Source organism: Rasamsonia emersonii, assembly GCF_000968595.1.
Source record: "Rasamsonia emersonii CBS 393.64 chromosome Unknown ctg1118621760011, whole genome shotgun sequence".
NCBI classification, from domain to species: domain Eukaryota; kingdom Fungi; phylum Ascomycota; class Eurotiomycetes; order Eurotiales; family Trichocomaceae; genus Rasamsonia; species Rasamsonia emersonii.
The window spans coordinates 21,016-42,025 of record NW_013563276.1 but is presented as its reverse complement, the minus strand read 5'-3'; the positions used below and the strand labels follow the sequence as shown (position 1 = coordinate 42,025).

The 21,010-nt window shown below is 51.2% G+C and overlaps 6 protein-coding genes across 6 annotated transcripts; 4 read left to right on the top strand and 2 right to left on the bottom strand.

Moving 5' to 3' along the window:
- Positions 1-5: 5 nt before the first annotated feature.
- On the bottom strand, positions 6-970 carry T310_2028 (uncharacterized protein; the record flags this gene model as incomplete). Its single annotated transcript, XM_013475094.1, has 3 exons — positions 6-426; positions 627-738; positions 817-970. 3 exons carry the CDS (start codon positions 968-970, stop codon positions 6-8), a joined length of 687 nt encoding a protein of 228 aa, XP_013330548.1.
- A 344-nt stretch (positions 971-1,314) lies between these two features.
- T310_2027 (uncharacterized protein) lies at positions 1,315-3,313 on the bottom strand (the record flags this gene model as incomplete). The annotated part of the gene is made up of 3 exons (XM_013475093.1): positions 1,315-1,446; positions 1,523-3,198; positions 3,277-3,313. 3 exons carry the CDS (start codon positions 3,311-3,313, stop codon positions 1,315-1,317), a joined length of 1,845 nt encoding a protein of 614 aa, XP_013330547.1.
- A 690-nt stretch (positions 3,314-4,003) lies between these two features.
- Positions 4,004-5,412, top strand: T310_2026 (CUE domain protein; the record flags this gene model as incomplete). Its single annotated transcript, XM_013475092.1, has 6 exons — positions 4,004-4,024; positions 4,083-4,356; positions 4,410-4,515; positions 4,546-4,637; positions 4,694-4,969; positions 5,027-5,412. 6 exons carry the CDS (start codon positions 4,004-4,006, stop codon positions 5,410-5,412), a joined length of 1,155 nt encoding a protein of 384 aa, XP_013330546.1.
- A 542-nt stretch (positions 5,413-5,954) lies between these two features.
- T310_2025 (Transmembrane glycoprotein) lies at positions 5,955-13,853 on the top strand (the record flags this gene model as incomplete). Its single annotated transcript, XM_013475091.1, has 14 exons — positions 5,955-6,124; positions 6,505-7,001; positions 7,646-10,464; positions 10,692-10,757; positions 10,902-11,101; positions 11,284-11,326; positions 11,451-11,759; positions 11,819-11,845; positions 12,193-12,511; positions 12,567-12,640; positions 12,700-12,784; positions 12,841-13,047; positions 13,110-13,376; positions 13,426-13,853. The coding sequence occupies 14 exons, from the start codon at positions 5,955-5,957 to the stop codon at positions 13,851-13,853; spliced, it is 5,511 nt and encodes a 1,836-aa protein (XP_013330545.1).
- A 1,353-nt stretch (positions 13,854-15,206) lies between these two features.
- On the top strand, positions 15,207-16,825 carry T310_2024 (Choline-phosphate cytidylyltransferase; the record flags this gene model as incomplete). The annotated part of the gene is made up of 3 exons (XM_013475090.1): positions 15,207-15,757; positions 15,811-16,612; positions 16,670-16,825. The coding sequence occupies 3 exons, from the start codon at positions 15,207-15,209 to the stop codon at positions 16,823-16,825; spliced, it is 1,509 nt and encodes a 502-aa protein (XP_013330544.1).
- A 1,323-nt stretch (positions 16,826-18,148) lies between these two features.
- Positions 18,149-19,432, top strand: T310_2023 (uncharacterized protein; the record flags this gene model as incomplete). The annotated part of the gene is made up of 2 exons (XM_013475089.1): positions 18,149-19,077; positions 19,156-19,432. The coding sequence occupies 2 exons, from the start codon at positions 18,149-18,151 to the stop codon at positions 19,430-19,432; spliced, it is 1,206 nt and encodes a 401-aa protein (XP_013330543.1).
- Between the last annotated feature and the right edge of the window lie 1,578 nt (positions 19,433-21,010).

The window sequence follows — 21,010 nt, the reverse complement described above, 5'->3', positions numbered from 1 at the left end:
GAATATCACTGTCCCGGCATAATTCGTCCACCCACGCCCTCGACACCTTGAATAGCAACGTGGTCACTGGGGTTGGCCGCCGCTTCATAGAGCACGCTCACCGGCTCACGATTCAATGCCATGAATTGTCCTTTGAATCCAATGTATCCGACCTTGGTGGTCTCCTCATCACCTCCGCTCCAATTATCTTCAAAGAAGAGAGTGATCGAGGTAGTCGTATTCCACAATGCTCGGTTCAGCGGCAACTCAAAGACGTCTGATGCCGGTACTGGCTGGGGCACCTCAATCGTTTGTGTAGCGGCGAGATCTGACGCCGTAGAGAAATCCAAATCAGCGCGGTTTTTGAAGAGCTTGAGGGTCTTTGGAGCAGCTGGAGTTGGAGCTGTATATATAAGTATGGAGTGGAGCTTCACTTGCCCCGCAAATCTGTTCAATTTTCGAGTTTCCACAGGTCAGCCAAGCTATACATATAGAATCAGTGTGCGCGATTTCCTTGTATGTGTTTTCACCATCGTTGACAATGTGATACGGCACGAAACATGGATGCGGGGTACGGCGGGGCAGAATCGCAGGTTAAGCTGGGCGAGTTGCAGAAACCGCAAAGGCAAAGAGAACAGTTCACTTACGGGATGTACATGAGCAGCTGCTCATCAGCATCGCTCTCCAGTTCAGGATGCTCATTCAGCCTCTCAGCCCATGTCTTTTGAACAATAGCAGCTCCAGATCGGGGAACTTTCTCTGTTCATTGGATGCAAAATGATCAATAAGAGCCATATTGACGTAACTATTGATGGTTTTAAAGGGAATGAGACATACCATTCAAGGTGATGATTGTATCAAACTGGATCTGAGAGTACAAAAGCGACTGAATAGCTGGGGTAAGGTCGTTGGAGTGATCATGGCCGTCGTCTCCATGTCCATGGCAGTGGCCACCATGACCGTGGTGGTCATGGTGATTATGTCCTGACATCTTGAAGGCTACAGAGAGGTTTATCGCAGGGCCATGATTAAATGATGAGAACTATGGCTTTACTTGAGTTTGGCTATTGGGTCTGCTCCACATGCCGGAATCCAAACGGGTGGCAGCTGCCCAAAGTCCGTCTGCAACACGTGCTTTCCACTGACGTCTTGTCTGTCTCAAACAGGCAAGAGCTCCAATCACATGCCAAATTGAATTGGACATCTACATGTCTATGCGTTTTTATGCACTTTTTCTATGTCAATCAAATCTATTCGTTGATTCTACAATTGCAGTATGCGAGGATCTATTACATCAATTCATATGGTATCGATATTATTAACCTCCCACAGAACCTAGCTCACTCTGTAGTAATCCGGCGCGTACTCGAGTAGCCAGTTTTTCTCGATCTTCGTTATATCGCGGATGAATATTTTATCTCCCGTTTCAAGGATTTCGTGAAAGATGACCCAGTCTGCTTTACGATTCTGTCGAGAACATTCATCAGTGTGACTTTCCTCAGCCACAAAACGATAAAGGGGAAAAAAAGAGCTTGGCACATACAAACATCAAAGAACTGGGATGGGCATGGAGCGTGAGGCCTCCGCTCACTGTCTTGAAAGTTCCATCAGGCTGCATCCTGGCAGCATGGGCGAAATAACCGGTTGTAAGACAACGTCGAATTTGCTCGGGTTGCTTGCTAAGATCTGCTTGTCGATGACTGGAAGAAAGGCTTTCATCGACTTGTATCCCGAATCGCTCAAGGTATCGTTTCAATTGAGACCTAATGCTCACTGCTCGCAGCAGGGATCTGTAATTCAAATAGTGGTCGCGGCACCACTTGGGGTCCTTTTTCCCCTTTGTAACGAATGCCTGGTATACATTCAGGTAGGTGAGGTGATCGCCTTCCTCAACGGCGAATTTTCTGCGAGCACTCTCGGTTGCCTTTCTGTCACCTTCATGCTGCACCCAAACGGAACCCTGCAAGCTGACCATAGCAGCGATCGAAAGAATCTCGCTCACACAACCAAAGGAGGGCGCGCTGAGCAGGACCTTGCCCATCATCGGCTCAACCGCAAGTTCCGCCATGCGCAGTCCCAGCGGCTTAGTGAGCTTAGCGTAGTCGTCTACCGCACCTAGGGAATATAGCAATTCCAGGGCTCGGATGACCTGTTCAGCTGGAGGAGGTGTTAGGAAGTCAAAGCGCGCAACATTATCGATACCTAGCGCCTTAAGCTGCATGACGACAGGGGCCAGATTGGAACGCTGTATTTCAGGAACTGTTGTTTCTGGCAGCATCTCGTAAGACTGCTGGGTGTAGAGTCGAAAGCATTTACCGGGTTTCGTTCGTCCAGCTCGTCCAGCACGCTGGGTAGCAGATGCTTTCGAAATTGGGACCGCAGTCAAAGTCTCAATGCCGGTATGCGGGTTATATGCCCTGAGTTTCGCAAACCCGCAATCAACTACGTAAACAATGCCATCGATGGTGACAGAGGCTTCCGCGATATTTGTCGAGACGATAACTTTCCGCGTGTTTTCCGGGGCAGGTTCGAAGACATAAAGTTGTTGTTCGCTCGTAAGACCCGAATAAAGGGGTAGAGGGAGTAAAGCTGGAGCTTTTGGATGAAGCATCGCAGCTCGCTCGGAGATCATCTGTACTGTACTCTCGATCTCCTCGCGACCCGTTAGGAATACCAAGATATCCCCTTCAGCTTCTTGAGTATGTATGTCGAAAACTGTTTTGACGGCTCGTTCAACATAGTCCTCAGTAGGACTTTCTAGGTAAAGGATATCAACAGGGTACATCCTGCCCTCCAGGCTGATAATACGGCCAACGTCACTGCCGCTTTCTTTGCCATCTCCTCCAGAATGGACTTCATCGCCCGCAAAGAAGCGTAAAAAGTCCTCCGCCTGCAGGGTTGCACTGCTGATTACAACGCGGAGCTCAGGCCTTTTCCTTCGAATTTTCTTCAAAAGACCTAACAAAATATCGGTACTGAGCGATCGTTCATGGGCCTCATCCACCATGATGACCGAGTACCGAGAAAGGAGAGGGTCAACGAGCGCCTCTCGAAGCAGCATCCCGTCCGTGAGGAATTTAATCCTCGTCGCGGCGGATGTGACATCTTCAAATCGAATGGAATAGCCCACCTCCTCCCCTACCTTGCAGCGCATCTCCTCTGCCACTCTCGTGGCAACGGTAGTCGCGGCCACCCGCCGCGGCTGTAATTTAAATCTTGCTTAGCTCGCCGTCATCTCCACAGCGGAAAACATTCGAGATGGAACCTGAACAGCCTAGGTCGCGCTACTGGACATACCTGAGTCACTCCAATGACTTTGCCATCCGCAGTCCATCCTGCTTGGTCGAGATACTGCGGCAGCTGCGTGGTTTTCCCGCTCCCAGTTTGCCCGACGACGATCGTGACAGGAAATGTCTCGATGAGATACAACAAGCTCTCTCTGTGACGGGCAATCGGGAGCAATGCAGCCGGCTTATATAGTGAGGGAATGAAGGTCGATGAGAGATCAAAGTCCTCAGCCATTTGGACTGCACTATTAAATGCAGGTGACCATTGGAAGCTCCGAGGTGCTGATCATTGAATGCCTAAAGTACATGGGGTGATTCGATGCAATTGCGATTCATTTTCGAAATACGCGCAGCACCGAATGGAGTCGAAACATGTCATGCCTCGACTTCTTTGACCACGAGCTTGTGGGTGGCTTCCAGCTGCTGTTCCACCGACAGGCAAATTGCATCGAGGACCGCTTACGTAAGGGATCCTCCGCAGCCGGGTGTGGCGGTGCAGGCCACGTGTGGCGCGAAAAGCGGTGTCAATGCAAGAAAGCGACTAAGAGTTAGTTCGTACCTGCAGTCTTCTGTGATAGGCTGCAGCTACCTGCGACTGTTTGGGCGGTGCTGGCGGCGAAGAATAGGCATTCACATTATTGTTAGCCGCTGCAATCTTTACTCATCTCTTCAAGATCGCAGGGAGAATTCTATTCTTGTCGCTATAGCATCACAGCAGTCATCTGGTAGTGGCCGCCATGGCTGACGAAGGGAAGATTGTACGGCAGTCTCAAGGCCCCGTGGTGACTGACAGTTGCTAACCCGACTCCCCCGCAGGGCACGCCTACCAAGACGTCGGGAGGAGGAAACTCGAATCCTGAATCCCCGACAACGGCACGGCCACTAGACTTTGATGATGAACCTCAAGAGATCGGTGTCACCTCTACGGAAACAGAAGTTCCCCCGCCCAAGCCTCCTCGTCCGTTAACTCCGCGGCAGCAAGCGGAGAACACGCTCAAAGAAGCGTTTCCTACTGTAGATGCGGCGGTAATTAAGGCAGTCTTGACAGCTAGTGACTACAATATCGAACGATCTTTCCATGCACTGCTTGGTTAGTCAGACCTGGTCTACAAGCCTGGTGGTCCGTCTGCTGACTGAATACAGGCATGACGGATCCCAAAGCGCAGGAAGATCTCCCGCCACCCAAACCACCGCGGCCGTCATATCCAGCTACATCTACGACACAGAAACAACTGGAAGAGGATGAGAGGTATGCTCGTCAGCTGGCTGAACACTACAGTGCGTCCGCGCGTCGCGGAGAAGGGACTTGGAGAGGCTCAAGGCCAAGACAAGATGACTATGAGGAGGAACGAGAGTACAATTTCTTCGAGGGTACGCAGATCCGCTTGACGGCTTTTTGTTCTTCGATTGCTAATGCCCTATTGAAGATGACTTACCGGTAATCCGCGAGAATATCCGCAAGGGCTTCTTGGAGACCCAGTCGAAAGTGAACGCTTGGGTGCAGAATTTCAAGAAGAAACTCGAAGGCGACGATGATGAGCCTCGTTCCTCGGGAGGCTACGGTCAAGGATATGGAGAGGGCTACAACCGACCCAGGCGCAGCGGCGACTCAGCCCGTCGCAGCGGTGACCGTGAACGGTATGATGCTGATCCTCAGGTTCTGAGCGATGACTTCTCTGCTTTGGAGTTAAGAGACGCAGAAGGTTTGTGACTCCGGCTAGGTCTTGTTGTAAGAGTAGAGATACTAAAACACACGGCAGCTGCTCCACCTCGTCCCACGCGTCCGCTCGCGAACCCCAATCTCTACCGGACATCTGCATCTTCTCAAGAACGGAGAAAGGTGGCCTTCCAGCAAGGCCCACCGGAAGAAATTGATAATCTGTACGACGCTCCGGAGTCAACGAAACGCACACCATCGACCGGAGGCAAGTCGAGCAAATGGCAGCCTCTGTCTACGGTGGAACCGTCCCCTGTGGGGGACAATGATCCCTTCAGCCTCGGCGATAGCGAAGATGAGGGAGATTTCAAGAAGAAGGATCTCGGTGTAGATGAGACGGATCATGCAAAGAAAGCCACGTCGGCCTCAGACCTCGGATCCAGCTCAAAGGATGACAGTAAAGCCGGAGACAAGGCTGCAGGGAAATAATAGAGTACCGGATGTTAATCAGACTGTATGTTATTGGCTGCTTTTCCAATATGAGATATCCCTTCCGTGCAGAAATCCACCATTTCCTATTGTCATTCTCTCGAGTTCAACACATGTTTTCCCGGCGCTTAATTCAGGGTCATGAGTAGAAACCGGAAGAGTCCGGCGGTTGATGTGTGAGGAAGCATTACATGGGTTTCTTGCCCATTTATCGTATAGTGTATGCCGATTGAATTGTAGAATCGAATGTACGCCTTCAACGTCCATATGGGGTATCTTGTAATCGCAGAAGCGTGATATAATAAACAGAAAACACCGAACGCCAGGATCCCCTTTTGCCATATACCACGGATTATTAAGCCCATTATAGCATCGGAGACAACGGAATGGTGTATCTATTCCGGCACCGCTCAGCCATTGATAGCTCCCTCAGCAGCTGCAGCCTCCTTCCGCAACTCTTTAATAACGGCCTGAAAAACGACCCCGAGCAGCATTAGCGTCTTGTTCACGAACGAAAAAAATAGTAGTGGGAAACCCGCAAAATGACGTACGGCAAGCGCGTCGGGATTGACTCCGTTTTCAATGAGAGAGACACACAAAGAGAGCTCGGTTCGGTCGAGATGGGTGTTCTAAACAGGCATAGAAAAAATTCTCTTAGTTTCCACTTTCAATGGCAAGCGCTTTTTGTTGAGAGGGGAAGGGGGTCGGAGACGTACGAGTAGTTGTGATATTTCGTGAAGAATGTCAATTACTTCACGCGCCGCTTGGCGCTTCTCGTCTTGTTGCGATGGCATTACGCCTCCAATTTGGCTCTGATTGCCAAACCGTATGTGTATTGAATCTCAACTGACAATGTACGGAGTAAGAAAGTCCAATGTCCTAGATGTGTAGTATGTTGTTCCAATGATTAAAGCAGTTGTCTGCAGCTAGCTAGTAGATTGCGGGGGTCCGCGGAGGTCGAAAGGTTCTGACGCTACCAACGTTCCCCCGGGAACTTCTTTGTGCCCCGATTCAATGCAAACAACCTGCTGCTTAATAATGTCTTAACCCTTTCTCTTTGAAGCACTGACATACAGTGGAATTTCTCCACAGGTTTCTAGACTTCCACTTGGAGGCTGGAGCCATGGCTGAATGCCTGGTCATAGCGGATATTCATTCCTTGAAGCAAAATGAGGCTCTTGACATTCTTGCGCGGATCGCACGCGTCGAGAAGAAGACTTTCCCCTCTAACGAAGCCTTTGACTTTAGTGCCGATCTATGGAGGAAGAAGCCGAACACGCGAGTCATCTACGCGATGGATACCCCTTCCTCGCCAGCTGGTGCTCCTTCAACCCTAGTTGCCTATGCCGTTTATGTTCGGCAGAAGGGCGCCGCTCTGTTGCACAAGGTCTGTGTCACAGAACCGCACCGCAGAAGGGGGATTGGGAAAAGACTCCTCGAATACATTCAACAACGGCTCCAGAAGGAGGGCTGTCAGTACATCCAGCTCTGGGTTGACAGAGACAGACACCCGGCCCGAGCGCTGTACGCTCGGTGTGGTTTTGAAGAACGGGAACAAGTCGCCGATTACTACGCACCTGGACGCACAGGTATTCGAATGGTCCTCAATCTTGAACGTGGCCCAGGACGTTGATCACGCAATCTGAATTATCCAGGATGGCTGAATTTCAGTCTCGTGCCCTGGTCTCCCTGTCCTTAACGCCCTTTCTCCCCTAGGGCTGTCAAGGATGGCTGTGGTTGGGTCCTGGCCGTCGTGTGGAATGTCCCTTGCGGCGTCATGAAATCTCCGGAACACGAGCCTCGCGATCTTCGCACGCGCACGTTCGACTGTCAATCTGCGAGATTCACAAGTTACCAGCCTTGCCCACGCATTTCTGACGTCAAACATATTCAGACATGGCTACTTCGAAGGGGTTACACGCCTCGCGTCGGGCGTTTTCTAGTCCTTTGCCCCTGGCCCTGGCTTTTCTGAGGGATCTTTTGAGGCTCGTATCCTCTCTCAAGGGCACTGAGGAACCTCCCTGACCTGTTCATCTTCTCGATTCAGCTCGTCCTTGCCATTCTGTCTTGTCACTTTGATGACGTCGCTGGCGAGTCGCGAGCATTCGGTTTCAACACTCTATCGTCAGCTGACAGTCGGGTGCGATGACTGGACTGTGTCGACGAAATATGATTGAGACGTCTCTTCTGACTGCTCTGTTAACATTCATTTGGACTGTCGCTGCGGTACCAGTGGCGAACTATCCCATCAATTCTCAACTGCCACCGGTTGCTCGAGTCTCCAAACCTTTCAGGTTCAGCTTCTCCGAGAGCACATTCGTCAATGGCGAAGCTGGTCTGGAATATTCGCTTACGAATGCTCCAAGATGGCTCCATCTCGATAGCGGTAGCAGGACCCTTTATGGGACGCCGGGTCCTGGGGATGCGGGCACAGTCCAGTTTGATCTGAAGGCGTCAGATCAATCAGGATCTGCTAACATGGGCGTTACACTGGTCGTATCGAACGAGGCAGGACCAGAACCCGGGAAGTCACTCCTACCTCAGTTGGCTAAATCTGGCCCTACTTCGAGCCCCTCTACCATTTTCATGTACCCCGGTCGACCCTTTCACCTTTCCTTTAATGCATCCGACATGTTTAAGAACACTCATTTCACGACAATCTACTATGCCACGTCATCTGACAACTCGCCGCTTCCGTCTTGGATCAGCTTTGACCCATCGTCTCTGTCATTCTCCGGAAACAGTCCATCCTCTCCATCATCAGGGCCCCAGACTTTCAATTTCAATATAGTCGCCTCCGATGTGGCCGGTTTCAGCGCAGCTACTGTCAGCTTTGATATCGTCGTCGGTCCGCATATAATGGCATTTAACCATACTGTGCAAACGCTGAAATTCACGAGAGGACAGCCTTTCAGCACTCCCCATTTCATTGGCGATCTGACGATTGACGGAAACCAAGCAACTACCCAGAACCTGACAAGTATCAAACTTGATGCACCGAACTGGCTGAAGCTGGATCATGACACCATATCACTCAGCGGAACAGCTCCTGAAGACGCTGGGAACGAGAATATCACGGTCACGGTCACGGACGTTTATCAGGACACCGCAACTCTGGATATACGTCTCCGAGTATCTCAATTGTTTTTCAGGGGTGTCGAAAGCTGTAATGCGACTATTGGAGAAGACTTTTCATACACGTTCGACAAATACCTCTTCAGTGATGACACAGTGAAGTTAGATGTCGACCTGGAGAAAGTGCCTTCCTGGGTGAAGTATAATGACGCAAACAGGACACTCTACGGGCATGTTCCAGCTGATTTGGCCCCCCAAACCTATGAGATCAAATTGATTGCCAGCCAAGGATCGACTGTCGAGACACGCAACCTCGATCTCAAGATATCCAGACCGGACCAAGGGGGCGATGTCAATGATCAGAACTCCTCTGGGTCAGAAGATCCAATCCATGAGCGGAAGGTTGGGATCGTAGCGGTTGCCGTTGTGGTACCGTTTGTTGTCATCGTCACCACGGCTATCCTGCTTTGTTGGTGGCGACGTAGGCGTCAAGAAACAGCTGGAAAGGGAGGACATGATCAGGAAACACCACCGTCGCCATCATCCAAAATGAAAGAGCTACCGAAATGCGAGCCATATGAGCAATGTGAGCAACAAGAACCACCCGAGACACGGCGAAGCTCATCAAGTTCATCCACTCGTTCGGTTGCTCCCCGTCTGGAACTTGGACCTCTCTGGGAGACGGATTCCTTAAAGAATGAAGAAGAGCAAACCCCTAACATGGCGGATCAAGAAAATCAGCCTCCCCGACCAACGGTTGGATGGGACTTCGCGAACGCTGGAGCACATGAGGACAAGCAGACTCGAGAAGCTACCAAAGAAAGCACCAGTGTGACCCAGACCTCCCCTGTCTCGCATCGAAGTACGAGGAGACATTCGAAGAGAGAGCCTCTAAAACCAATACAACCCCGGTCGTTCAAGAGAGATTCGGCTATGTCAACCAAATCCAAAAGGTACTCCAGGCAGTCAAGTGGCTTATCATCAGTGGCGTCCGGCCTTCCGCCGAGACTCAATGGTGCAGGTCATGGAGCGGGAGGAATCGAACCACCAGGGCTTGGAGCAGTAAGGATGTCCTGGCAGAATGCCCCAACGTCCTGCCCAAGCGGAGACGACACCAGCATTGAGAATTTGGCTACTATGTTTCCTCGCCCCCCTCTCGCGCGAACAAGAGACAGTTTACCATATCCACAACAATCGAAGCGAGTTAGTGCTGGTTCACCTACGCAACCAGAGGCGGACTCTCTCGAAGCTTTTATCCAGAATCGAGCAAGGAGCCGGAACTCGGGCAATCCGATGTTCTCGTCCCGACTGAACAGTCGGGGATCGTCCGGTTGTCGTGCTCTGGAAAAGGCACGCCGAAGTTCTAGCGTTGCTGAAACCGCTGCCTCGGTCTCGACCAATGCCGAAGATCATCGGCAGTCTCTTCAGGTCCGTCCCGTCTCTACGGCGATGTCGGCATCAGTATACACAGATGATTTCCGCCATTCCACTCAGCTTCGGCCCATGTCGCAAGCGACGGCCAATTTTGACGGATTAAATGTGCCGAAAACGAGAGGCAGTCAACCAAGCTTGATTCAAAAGTATACCGACGCGATCGCCCAGATCCCACGGTTCTGGAGCCAAGGCAGCCTGAGCAGCGCGCGACGCTTCGAATCCGCCGATTCGATGACCGGCTCGGACGACTACAACGACTTGGTGGACGAGCAGGAGGATCATGAGGGTCGTAGGCAGTGGTATGCTGCGAATGCGCACCCTCTTTACGATGTCAACGAAGTAGAGGCGGAAACAGCGGTGGCAGGAGAAGAGAGTCCAGACCGTCGGATGAGCCAGATACGAACTGGGGGTCCGGATAGCAGCCCAGCCACACGATCAGGCGATCGACACTGGCAGCTGGATGAGAACCGGGAGCAGCGGTCAGTGAGCGTGGAGGAGAGAGACGGATTGCAACGGGAGAATACAGGAAGTTTCCTGGCGTTTGTGTGACCCAGGTCTTTTTTATTTTCTAATTTTGTTTTTTGGGGACATTCACAACTAAGTTGGCTAGTTCTGTATGATGGACATTGTATTCCCTTTTTGCATAGCGTGTGGTTTGGCGAGATACCTCGGGAATGCAATGCTTGTGTTTGATAGTTAGCACTATACCGTCTACGTCATGGGCGTCTTCGTAGCCTGTTGAGAGAGGGACAGAGGTAGTCTAGGTCCAGTTTGCTCCTCATCCGGTGCCTTCACCCGTGGGAATGCGTCCGCGAGGCGGCATGCTTATCTGGCGGGTGAGTTTATCTGGGCGATGAAGCGTACAAAACCTGGGGAAGAGGACGGCGACTGGAGAAGCTTTGATCTCCGGGGGATCAGTACGGAGCGACAAACCGCCACCGGAGGCATCGCGCCGGCCAGTCAATTAATCCTAAATCCAGCGCGGACGGGGGCCGGGCTGGCAGCAGCCAGGGCCTGGACTGGGCGGGGTGCCGGAAATGGGACAAAAAGAGGCCGGGGCGGTCTGCGGCCAACCTGTCAGACAGGCAGCAGCTGCGTGCAAAGACGCCCCCAGTGAAAATTCTGCTCGATCCAATTCCACGCCGTCTCGCCTGCCAGGACGATCCCTTATGCGTCCCTTGTAAGTTGTTGGGGCCAGCCAGAAAGAAAGAAAGAGAGAAAACACAAAAAATTGGACACGCTGGGGCGAGGCACTCGCCGTCCGCCGGCGTACGTAAGAGCAGGGAAGAAGCGACGCCTGCTGTAGGAAGCACCATGTACAGCCTGCCCGAAGCAGTATGGCGATGAATAAAACGGGCGTAGTGAGCCTGCCAGAGGCTTTGTCCGGCCGGCCTCATTGCTGACGGTGCGTACTGTGGTCTGTATGGCTCAGTTCAGGCCCGTCGTACCGCAGGCCGCCAGTCACCAGACGCTAAGTATTTTCGTCATTTCTCTCCTCCGACTGGACTGCCTCCAACACGCGACTGCAGACCCTGCACACACTCTCCTCCTGGAGTGCCGGCACCTCTGCTCTCGCGAGTCCAAAATTGCCCTTCTCGCCTCGCCTCGCTGTCTCTGCTGCTCGTTGGAGCCGTGTCTCGCCGGCTCCCCTTCTCGCTGCCTCTCTCCACCCTGCGCACTCTCTGCCCCCCCCACATCCTCTCGATCGATTTTGCGCTAAAGCTGCTGGGTATTGGTACCTTCCCCTCCAGAACGCCGCCCTTCCTCCTGCGCCGCTCTCAACCCCCATACCTGCAAAAGCGACTCCGGCGGATGACTTCTCTGGGCCGTGCATGATTGTGAGAGGCAAGCAGATACTTTCAGTGTTGACTGTGACCTGCCATAAACCATGGGGCAGACCTTATCAGAACCCGTTGTAGAGAAGGTGAGATTTTCTTTCCTCTGCCTCGGGCCCATTCAGCTACGTCCTGTCGCAGGTGCCCGTGTCTGAAGACAGCATGCTGCAAATCATGTCTTTGCTGCCATCCATCCATCCTCTTCCCCCTTCCCTTCCAGCATCAGCATCAACCGCCGCCCTCGGCGTGCGCGGGGCAGAGTGCCTCAACCGGCGGATGCTACTTGACTGGCCTCATCGGCAATGACGCCTCGACACTGGGATCCTTGTGCATATCTTTTCAGTTGTCTCGGTTCTCAATGCTGTCCAGTGGATTCTTTTTTCTCCTTTTTCTCCGTATAATGTGTCGTGATGTTGCTGACTGGCTCCATCTCTAGACGTCTGCCCAGGGCCAAGATGAATGCGTTCTGTACGGACTCTCAGCCATGCAGGGCTGGAGAATCAGCATGGAAGATGCGCATGCTGCAGTGCTCGATTTGCAAGCCAAGTATCTAGATAAGGAAGGGAGACCAACCTCACCAGACAAGCGACTGTCATTCTTTGGCGTATACGACGGGCATGGAGGGGACAAGGTGGCCTTATTTGCAGGAGAGAATGTCCACAAGATTGTCGCCAAGCAAGAGGCATTTGCAAGGGGCGATATTGAACAGGCTTTGAAAGACGGGTTTTTGGCTACCGACCGTGCTATCCTCGAAGGTCTGTTGGTCCACTCTTCTGGATTATCATCGATAACGATCGCTAACGTGATCAGACCCCAAATATGAGGAGGAAGTCTCCGGTTGCACTGCCTCTGTCGGCGTCATCTCCAAGGACAAGATCTGGGTGGTGAGTACTCGCAATGATCGTTCTCTTGATTACCTGGGTCATGCTAAACCCACATGCAGGCAAATGCAGGTGACTCGCGGTCGGTGCTCGGTGTGAAGGGCCGAGCCAAGCCATTATCTTTTGACCACAAGCCCCAGAATGAAGGTCTGACTTCCCCAGCGTGGTGTACCCGTGGATGACACTCTGACAATGGACTCCAGGCGAGAAAGCTCGTATAAGTGCTGCAGGAGGGTTTGTGGATTTTGGGCGTGTCAATGGCAACCTGGCCTTGTCCCGCGCAATTGGTGACTTCGAGTTCAAGAAGAGCGCTGAACTGTCCCCCGAACAACAGATTGTTACTGCTTTTCCAGATGTAACCGTCCACGAGATCACCGAAGATGACGAATTCCTCGTCATTGCGTGCGATGGTACGTTTTACCTACAATTCCTACGAACGGGGCATTCTCAGGGCTAAATTGATGTGACCTAGGTATCTGGGATTGCCAATCTTCTCAGGCGGTGATTGAGTTCGTGAGGAGAGGCATTGCTGCCAAACAGGAGCTGTACCGGATCTGTGAGAACATGATGGATAACTGCCTTGCTTCCAACAGTGAAACAGGTGGTGTAGGATGCGACAACATGACGATGGTCATCGTTGGAATCCTCAACGGGAAGACGAAGGAGGAGTGGTACAACACCATCGCAGAGCGGGTTGCTAAAGGCGACGGCCCTTGCGCTCCGCCCGAGTACGGCAAGTGTAATGAGACATCCTAGGACGCGAAGTCCTGCTGACTGATGGGCTGCAGCTGAATTCCGCGGCCCGGGCGTCCGGCGTCAGTTTGATGAGAGCCCAGACTACGACGATTTGGAGATGGACAGTCGATCGAGTTCCTTCGGCGTCCGCTCAGGCAGGATCATCCTTTTGGGGGATGGCACTGAAGTTCATGCTGACCAGGCAGAAGAGGAAGAAGAGCTTTTTGACCCGGCCGACGAAGGCAAAGACGACAAGAGCCAGGTACGGAACAGCTCCTCTGAGTCTAGCAATGACGCCATCCGAAAACAACGTGAAGGCACTCCTGGACCCCAGCTTACCTATCAGAACAACCCTCAGAATAATAAGGACACCTCACAAACCACGCCCCAAGTCTCTGCCTCGCCCTCGTCGATCACAACGGAATCGTCCGGCAAAGGCAACGAAGACGGCGAAGCCAGTGAGAAACCCTCCGAGTCTTAGTCACGGTCATTCCCTCTGTTTTATCGTTCCCCTCCCTTTGGTTTAGAAAGACGACGACGATGATGATGACGGTTCTATTGATCCCCCACGGTTTCTGCCCGATCGCTTTCGCTTCCTCGCGCTCCTTTACGTCGCCCTGCAGGACCGCGGTTTTGGACGGCTACTCTACTCCGAGCCGAAATAATCTCTGCTCAAGTGGCATTTCCGGAGCGTTGTGAAACCTCACATGCCATTGCCTTGACGATGAACATCGTCCTTTTTGTTTCTTTTTTTTTTCTTCGTTTTTGTTTTCCCTCCATACACACCGCACGGCCCGGATTTCTTGTGATAACCACCCCTTTCGTGATGTCTCTTTTTTTTACCCCTATTCTCCCATATTTCCCTGGATGAACCCTGTCGTTACCGTTAACATCTTTTTTGTTCTTTTTGTTAAGGCTGTGCCGTGCGATGTGGCAAACGAAGGCCTGCGTCTGGATAGATGTCTGGGCTAGCGAGGGCTGTCGGAGCAGGAAGGGATGGCAAGGATCAAAGGGTGGTTTTGCACACATCATGGCGTAACCGGTACTTTCATAAGCTTGCACGTTTGAGCTCATTTTAGTCTCATTTGGACTGGATGAATCGTACTACTTTTGACGCCGTTGTTGTTGTTTTGATTTTGTACGCCGCCCCGGGGCATTAAATACCTTTTGTTGGCGGATCTCATAGATATGATATCGCGTGTTCGTCATTCCCTACGTATGCAAGTTGTTTTGGATCCATGACCAGGCTGTATCAATGGGGGAGAGTAGTAATTGAAGACGCATTGAGCGGGTTTTCCCGTCTTTTATGTTATATGACAATAGAATGTGCCTTGTTTTTCTTCTGACGTGCCCGTCATGACGTGACCCGCAGCGGCTAAGCTCACCGGGACAGGAATCCACGGGCAAGTCCAGCCCGCATCAACACGTCATCCGCAGTCGGGCTGCTGCATGCTCCTGCAACGCTTCTTCTAGGGACAATTTCTCGATAACTTCTGAATCGGAGGTCACCCACTGCGGTCGTTGATGCGGGCTGCCAGAGCGACTCTCAGGGCTCGGCGACTTGGGCTTGGGGTCCCCACCGCTCCTTGTCCAGGATCTTGACGGAGTTTTAAGCGACGCGGCCCGTGATCTTCCTAATTGCCCTCCGGCATTGGCGCTCGAGTACCAAAGCGCCCAGGGAGCCCCGTATTCCCTCTTTCAAGTTGAAACCGTCCGTTTGATTGGCACTGCGGTCCTTTTGGTCCAGCAGACCCTTTTCTTATTGTTTTCTTGACCTTCTCTCCTGCCAGAGTGCCCGGTAGACGCAAACCCTCCGCAGGACTCGTCCACGACCATGTCCTCCCAGTCTCCTTCCGGCGCTGGCAAGCGCAAGCGAAGCTCCTCGCATCACTTGGCCGCCGATACTCCCCAGTCGTCCACCGCAGATCTGCTGCAGCCCTCGTCGCGAGACGCGTCTGGTGAAGAAGGCGACGAGTCCGCCGCGTCCACCCCCAAACACAAGAAAAGTTCACAATCCATCGATGCCACAAGTAATAATGTCCCGCCGTCGAAGCGCGCCCGGACGCAATCCAGCGCCGACGCCGATGGTCTGTCGACGATGAGCAATGGGACGGGCACTGAAGGTCATTCCATCAGCAAGGAGGATCCCGGCGAGCCATCCGAAACCACCGAGGCCAGCGCCGATATCGAAAGCCGTTTGAAGCCCAAGATCAGCAAGGCAGTTCTGAATACGGGTGGGAAGAAGCAGGGCGACTCAGAAGGGTTCTTTGATCCGCCATTGAGAGCCGGGCTTCAGGATCCCGTCGGCTACCATACCAACCCTCCGCCCAAGGGCAGACCGGTTCGGGTCTACGCGGACGGCGTGTTCGACCTGTTCCACCTAGGGTACGCTTTTTGGGTCTGACCAATTCATATTCTCTCACTGACCTATAGCGCAGACACATGCGACAACTCGAACAGGCGAAAAAGGCCTTTCCTGAGGTCTATCTCATTGTCGGTGTAACCGGAGATGAAGAGACACACAAGCGAAAAGGTCTTACCGTCCTTTCAGGTGCAGAGCGAGCAGAGACGGTCCGGCATTGTAGATGGGTGGACGAAGTCATTCCCAACTGCCCGTGGGTCGTCACTCCGGAGTTCCTGGAAGAGCACCAGATCGACTATGTTGCACACGACGACCTCCCGTACAAAGCGGACGAGGGAGACGACATCTATGCCCCGATCAAGGCTCAGGGTAAATTCCTCGTGACTCAGCGAACAGAAGGCGTCAGCACGACAGGGATCATCACAAAGTTCGTATTTCCCCTTTCTCAACTGCGGAATATGTCACTGACGCCAGTTAGGATCGTTCGTGACTATGATAAATATATCGCTCGTCAATTCAAGCGGGGCGCTTCCAGACAGGAACTCAATGTCTCGTGGCTGAAAAAGAACGAGCTTGAGATCAAACGCCACGTGGCTGAGCTTCGCGAAAGCATTCGAAACAACTGGACCATGACTGGGCAGGAATTGACAAAGGAATTCCGCCAGTTTTGGCAGAGCAGCCGATCGAATAGCCCTGCGCGCAGCACCCGCAATGGTGGCGACGTGACCAGCCCTCGTTCGGCTAGCAATAGCGTGTCCAAGCTGCATCTCTCGCGGCTGGACAGCTCGAAGCAACGTCCTGACACGCCTGCGTCCGGACGGAATGAGGACTTTGCCACGGGCTACAGCCTGGGCCTGATTGGTGGTGTCAGAGCATGGGTTAGTTTGTCCTTTTATTTTGTACTCCGTTTCAGGTGCTGATGTGAGTCTTATTAGATGACACGGACACGGGAATCCCTGCGTGACTTACAAAGCCAACCAACCTCGCCAACTGCAAGTGACGAGGACCGGGAGCACGACAAAGACACGTCCTCGGTTGCTGCTCATGAGACCAGCGAAGAGCATCCGGATGCAGTCGGCGTGGGATCGTAGCTGTTTCTCGCCTCGAAGCCTCACCTATTCATAGAAGAAGAAGAGTATGTAAGTGACGGCCCCATCAGAACCGCAAATACAAATAGTATTGGTGGAAATTGCTGCCATTGCTTGGTGGTGCTTGCTTGGCAGCTTCGCATTCTCTTAACGGAAGTCATATTTTTAGCGATGTACGCCGCAATTGACAGCACCGACTGCTGTCATCAGATCCTTCATACACGAGCATTAATGGAAAGAGGTTTAGACAACAAAAATGGGAAAGAAAAAAAATAATTTGAGAATAGAAGACCGAATCTGTATACCAACCGAGTACAAAAGCCACAAAAAAACAGCATGAATGAAAAGTCCCAACTCTGCGACTTGGTGGTGCAAAATTAAAATTGTACTGTACAATAATTCTTGGGTAATAATAGATGGCGTTGAAGGATGCATGCATCCATCTCAGACTCTTTGTGCCAAAGATAACTTCTGAAGCAGAAGACAATGACTGATCAAGTTTGCTGGGAAGATAATGTACTTTGTTTTGTCCAGGGCGGCACGGCACGGCATGACTCTACACATGTCGCCCAGAGTTCCCCCATACTCACTCATACTGCTGGTATTGGAGACAATGAATGCATGTCAACAGAAAGAAAGAAGGGCGCCAAGAGAGTTGACATCCTATTGTACTGTCTGTTATTATCAAAGAGTTCTGCATGAGTATCGCCCCAGCGACAGACAGACAGACAGAAGTAAACCAAGCTACCTACCTACCTAGCTAGCATGAATGAATGCCCTATGCCCTTTGTCTGTCTTTCTGTCTGTGTGTGTCTGTCTGTCTGTCTCTGTCACTATTACTGGTTTCGTTCAAGGAATTGCTGTTTGTTGCTGTTGTCAAAGAGAATGGATGATAATAATAACAATAACACGACAGACAGATTAATTAACCAGTTTGTCCTGATCTGATGATATATTTACATGCTGGCTTCTGCTCTTCACTCTTCACTCGTCTCGTCTCATCTCATCTTGTCTTTTCAGGGCACGCAGTTTCTGCTGTTTCTGCAGTTTCTACAGTTTCTACAGGTTCTGGTTGTCCTGAATCATACTCATACTGGACTCGCTTACTCGTTTACGCTGAATATCAAGTCTCATCTTATCTTGCCATTCTCATTTCATTCGACTGCGCTTTGGCTCTTGTCTCTTTGCTTTAGAAGCAAAGTGCTGGCTTTCTTTTTTCTTTCTACAGCAGCAGATTCTGACATTATTCTGGCATTATCATATCACAGTTGCCGGTGTCAATAGTCTATTGTCAGCGCATCTTGTATATCATATCACTCGCCAGCCATGGCTGAGGATGACACCTCCACCACCACCAGAGCAGATGATAATATCGCACCTATAGATGCTGACGCTGATGCTGATACTAATACTGATGAACCGGCTACGCGGTTCATTTTGCTCCCAGCAGAGATCCGGCTTTTCATCTACGACTTCGTCTTCGCCTCGACGCGGCTCACGTTCGGGAAACGAGTCATGGATAATACTAATACTGCGCATGCGGCGCGCATCAAGAGACCGCGGAGCAACAGCCTGGCCCTGCTGCGCGTCTGCCGTCTGATATACCGTGAAACGAGGGACCTCTGGCTGAATCTGGTTCTCTTCAATTTCGAGGATCCGCGCACGCTCCTGGACAAGCTCACTCCCTTGTCGGCCGCTACTGTGTCCAAGATTCGCCGGCTGCGCGTCTGGGCTGAGTCGCTGTGGTTTCAGACGGACTTGCAGCCAGAAGAGGGTGGGATCGAGGCGCTCATCCAGAATCTTGAGCAAGGAGGAGGGACCGAAGCCCGGGCAGTACTCAGCTACAGCCTCGCAGCCATCCTGAAGTTGGTGCCCGCGCTGCGTCTAGACGTCCTGACCGTCTTCTGCTCGTCCGACGACCGGACGGCGTGGCAGACGCTGACAGCCCTGGTCAAGAAAGGCAATGGCTGGCGGCAGCTCAACTTCGTTACGCCCAACAGTGCGCCCTTAATGTGGGCGCTGATTCACCAGCGAGAAGAGCCCGACGAGGAAGGAGACCGCTACCGCATCGGGTTGCCGATTACCTGGGAAGAGCATCTGTATCGCCGCGACGGGGGCGAGAAGTCTGGTGCTTCTGTGACGATCTATCGGAGGACTACCCCAGACACTACAACCACCACTGCTGATGCTACTACTACTACTCCGTCGATCCTCTGCCCCGAAGCGCGCCAGCTCTTCAACGAAGACGACATCCTGTATTAGGACACAGTGCAATCATCGCAGCGTCCGCCGCAGGGGCCACCGACTCACATGCCCGACACGGAATGGGACAGAGAGCTCCTCGTGGTGGTGAAGCGCGGGCGCAACGCCAACATCGCGGAGCCAGAGACGCTGTCGGCCGTCGACCTGGATGACATCCGGGCGTGGAGCCAGGGCATGGACTGGACAGAGATCAGGGAGCGGGCGCTGTCGATGTCGGAGAGCGACGACGCGGGAGAGTGGGACGTGGACGACGATGTCGACGTCGAGGAGGACAGCTATGAGGATGTCGAGGAGTTTGAGTGGCCCAGACTGAGGGGATGGGGGAGCGCGATCTTGGTGGATATCTGACTGGATAGCAGTGGAGATAGCAGTGATATGGATGTGTGACGAACAGAGAGATGTATTTCACATTGAAATAATGAATAGTATTTGAGGTGATTGTGATTTGAGTGACTATTGATATCAACGCAACAGGTATGAAGTCACGTCAAGTTAGCATTGACTGAGTCAGTCGACATTCGTGAGTGAGATAAATCAAGAAGAAGAATTTCTTAAGAAGACGAGATACGATCTAAATATAAATAAGCTGAGCCAAATCAAATTCGGAGTACATACATGTAGCTCAGTATGTTTCTCGTCGTCTTCTTCTGAGACTTCTTTTTTTTCTTCTTCTTTGTCTATTTTTTTTATGTACATACATGTACGTACATGTAGTGAGAGTGTCTTTATCTGTACTGTTCCCTTCTCCCTCCCCCCCCCCCCCCCAACCTCCTTTATATACTCCGGAGTAAATATAAATTTTCTATCTTTCTGTCTCAGGCAATACAGTACAGTGCCCATAGACTCAGACTCAGACACGACACCAAACAAATAAATAAAACATCACAACCTCAATTGACTGTATAATTAATATAGATTTTTATTATCTATGTGACTAAGCTATATAACCTTTTGACAGAGACAAAGCTAGAGAGTTGCTTGCAAGACAAGACAAGTCAAGATGATGAAAATGAAGGCAGATATCTGATCGATCGATCGATCGATCAATCAATAGGTACATACAGTACAGTACAGTATATACTTTGACTAAATAATAAGGACTATGTACTGTACATACCTACACCTATGTATATAGAACTATTAACTCCTAGTTTAGGTAAGGTAGCTAGGTTGACAAGTGTAAAATAATAAAAAGACGACAAAAGAACAAGAAGAAGCAGAAGCAGAAGCAGAAAATGATGATGATTAGTATCATAAGGAATCAATCAATCAATCAATCAACCAGGCTAGTTGAGTAAAAGTAAATTAAATTAAACTAAATTATAACTTCCCTGACAAGGAAAAATAATAAAAAAAAGGATCTGATCTGATCTGATCTGATCGATCTGATTGACAGTGTCGATCGATGGATGTGCTATATATCCTTGATAACAATCTGGTTCACGGGTGAGATCACATGTACTGTACTTCGTAGAAGCTCTCGCTTTGGGTTCATTATTTGAATTGATGATAATGATTCTCTAGCTACTACTTTCAGTAAACGCTGAGCAAATCCATGAAAACTGATTCCGATTGATTCGATTCCATCCAGACATTCTATCCTAGCCCAGTCTAAAACTAGTCTGTAGTCCTTTGTTATCCGTCTATACTATCTGTTCGAACCAGCAAACACGGCAAGACAAAAAAAAAACCAACGCATTCTATTCTATTCTATTCGATCAGCTGGTCCTCCGTTTCCAGATCTGGAAATCAATGGATTGGAAGGGAAAAAATCAGAATTGTAAACGCTAAAAGGGGTATCAAGGTCGAATGGAGTGTTGATCTAGTCCTGCTGATGCTGACAGTCACGCATGCGATAGTTTATGACCCCGTCTAGCGGGACAGACGATGTCTCTATGTTCAGCTTCCGTGCATTTAAGCCATCAT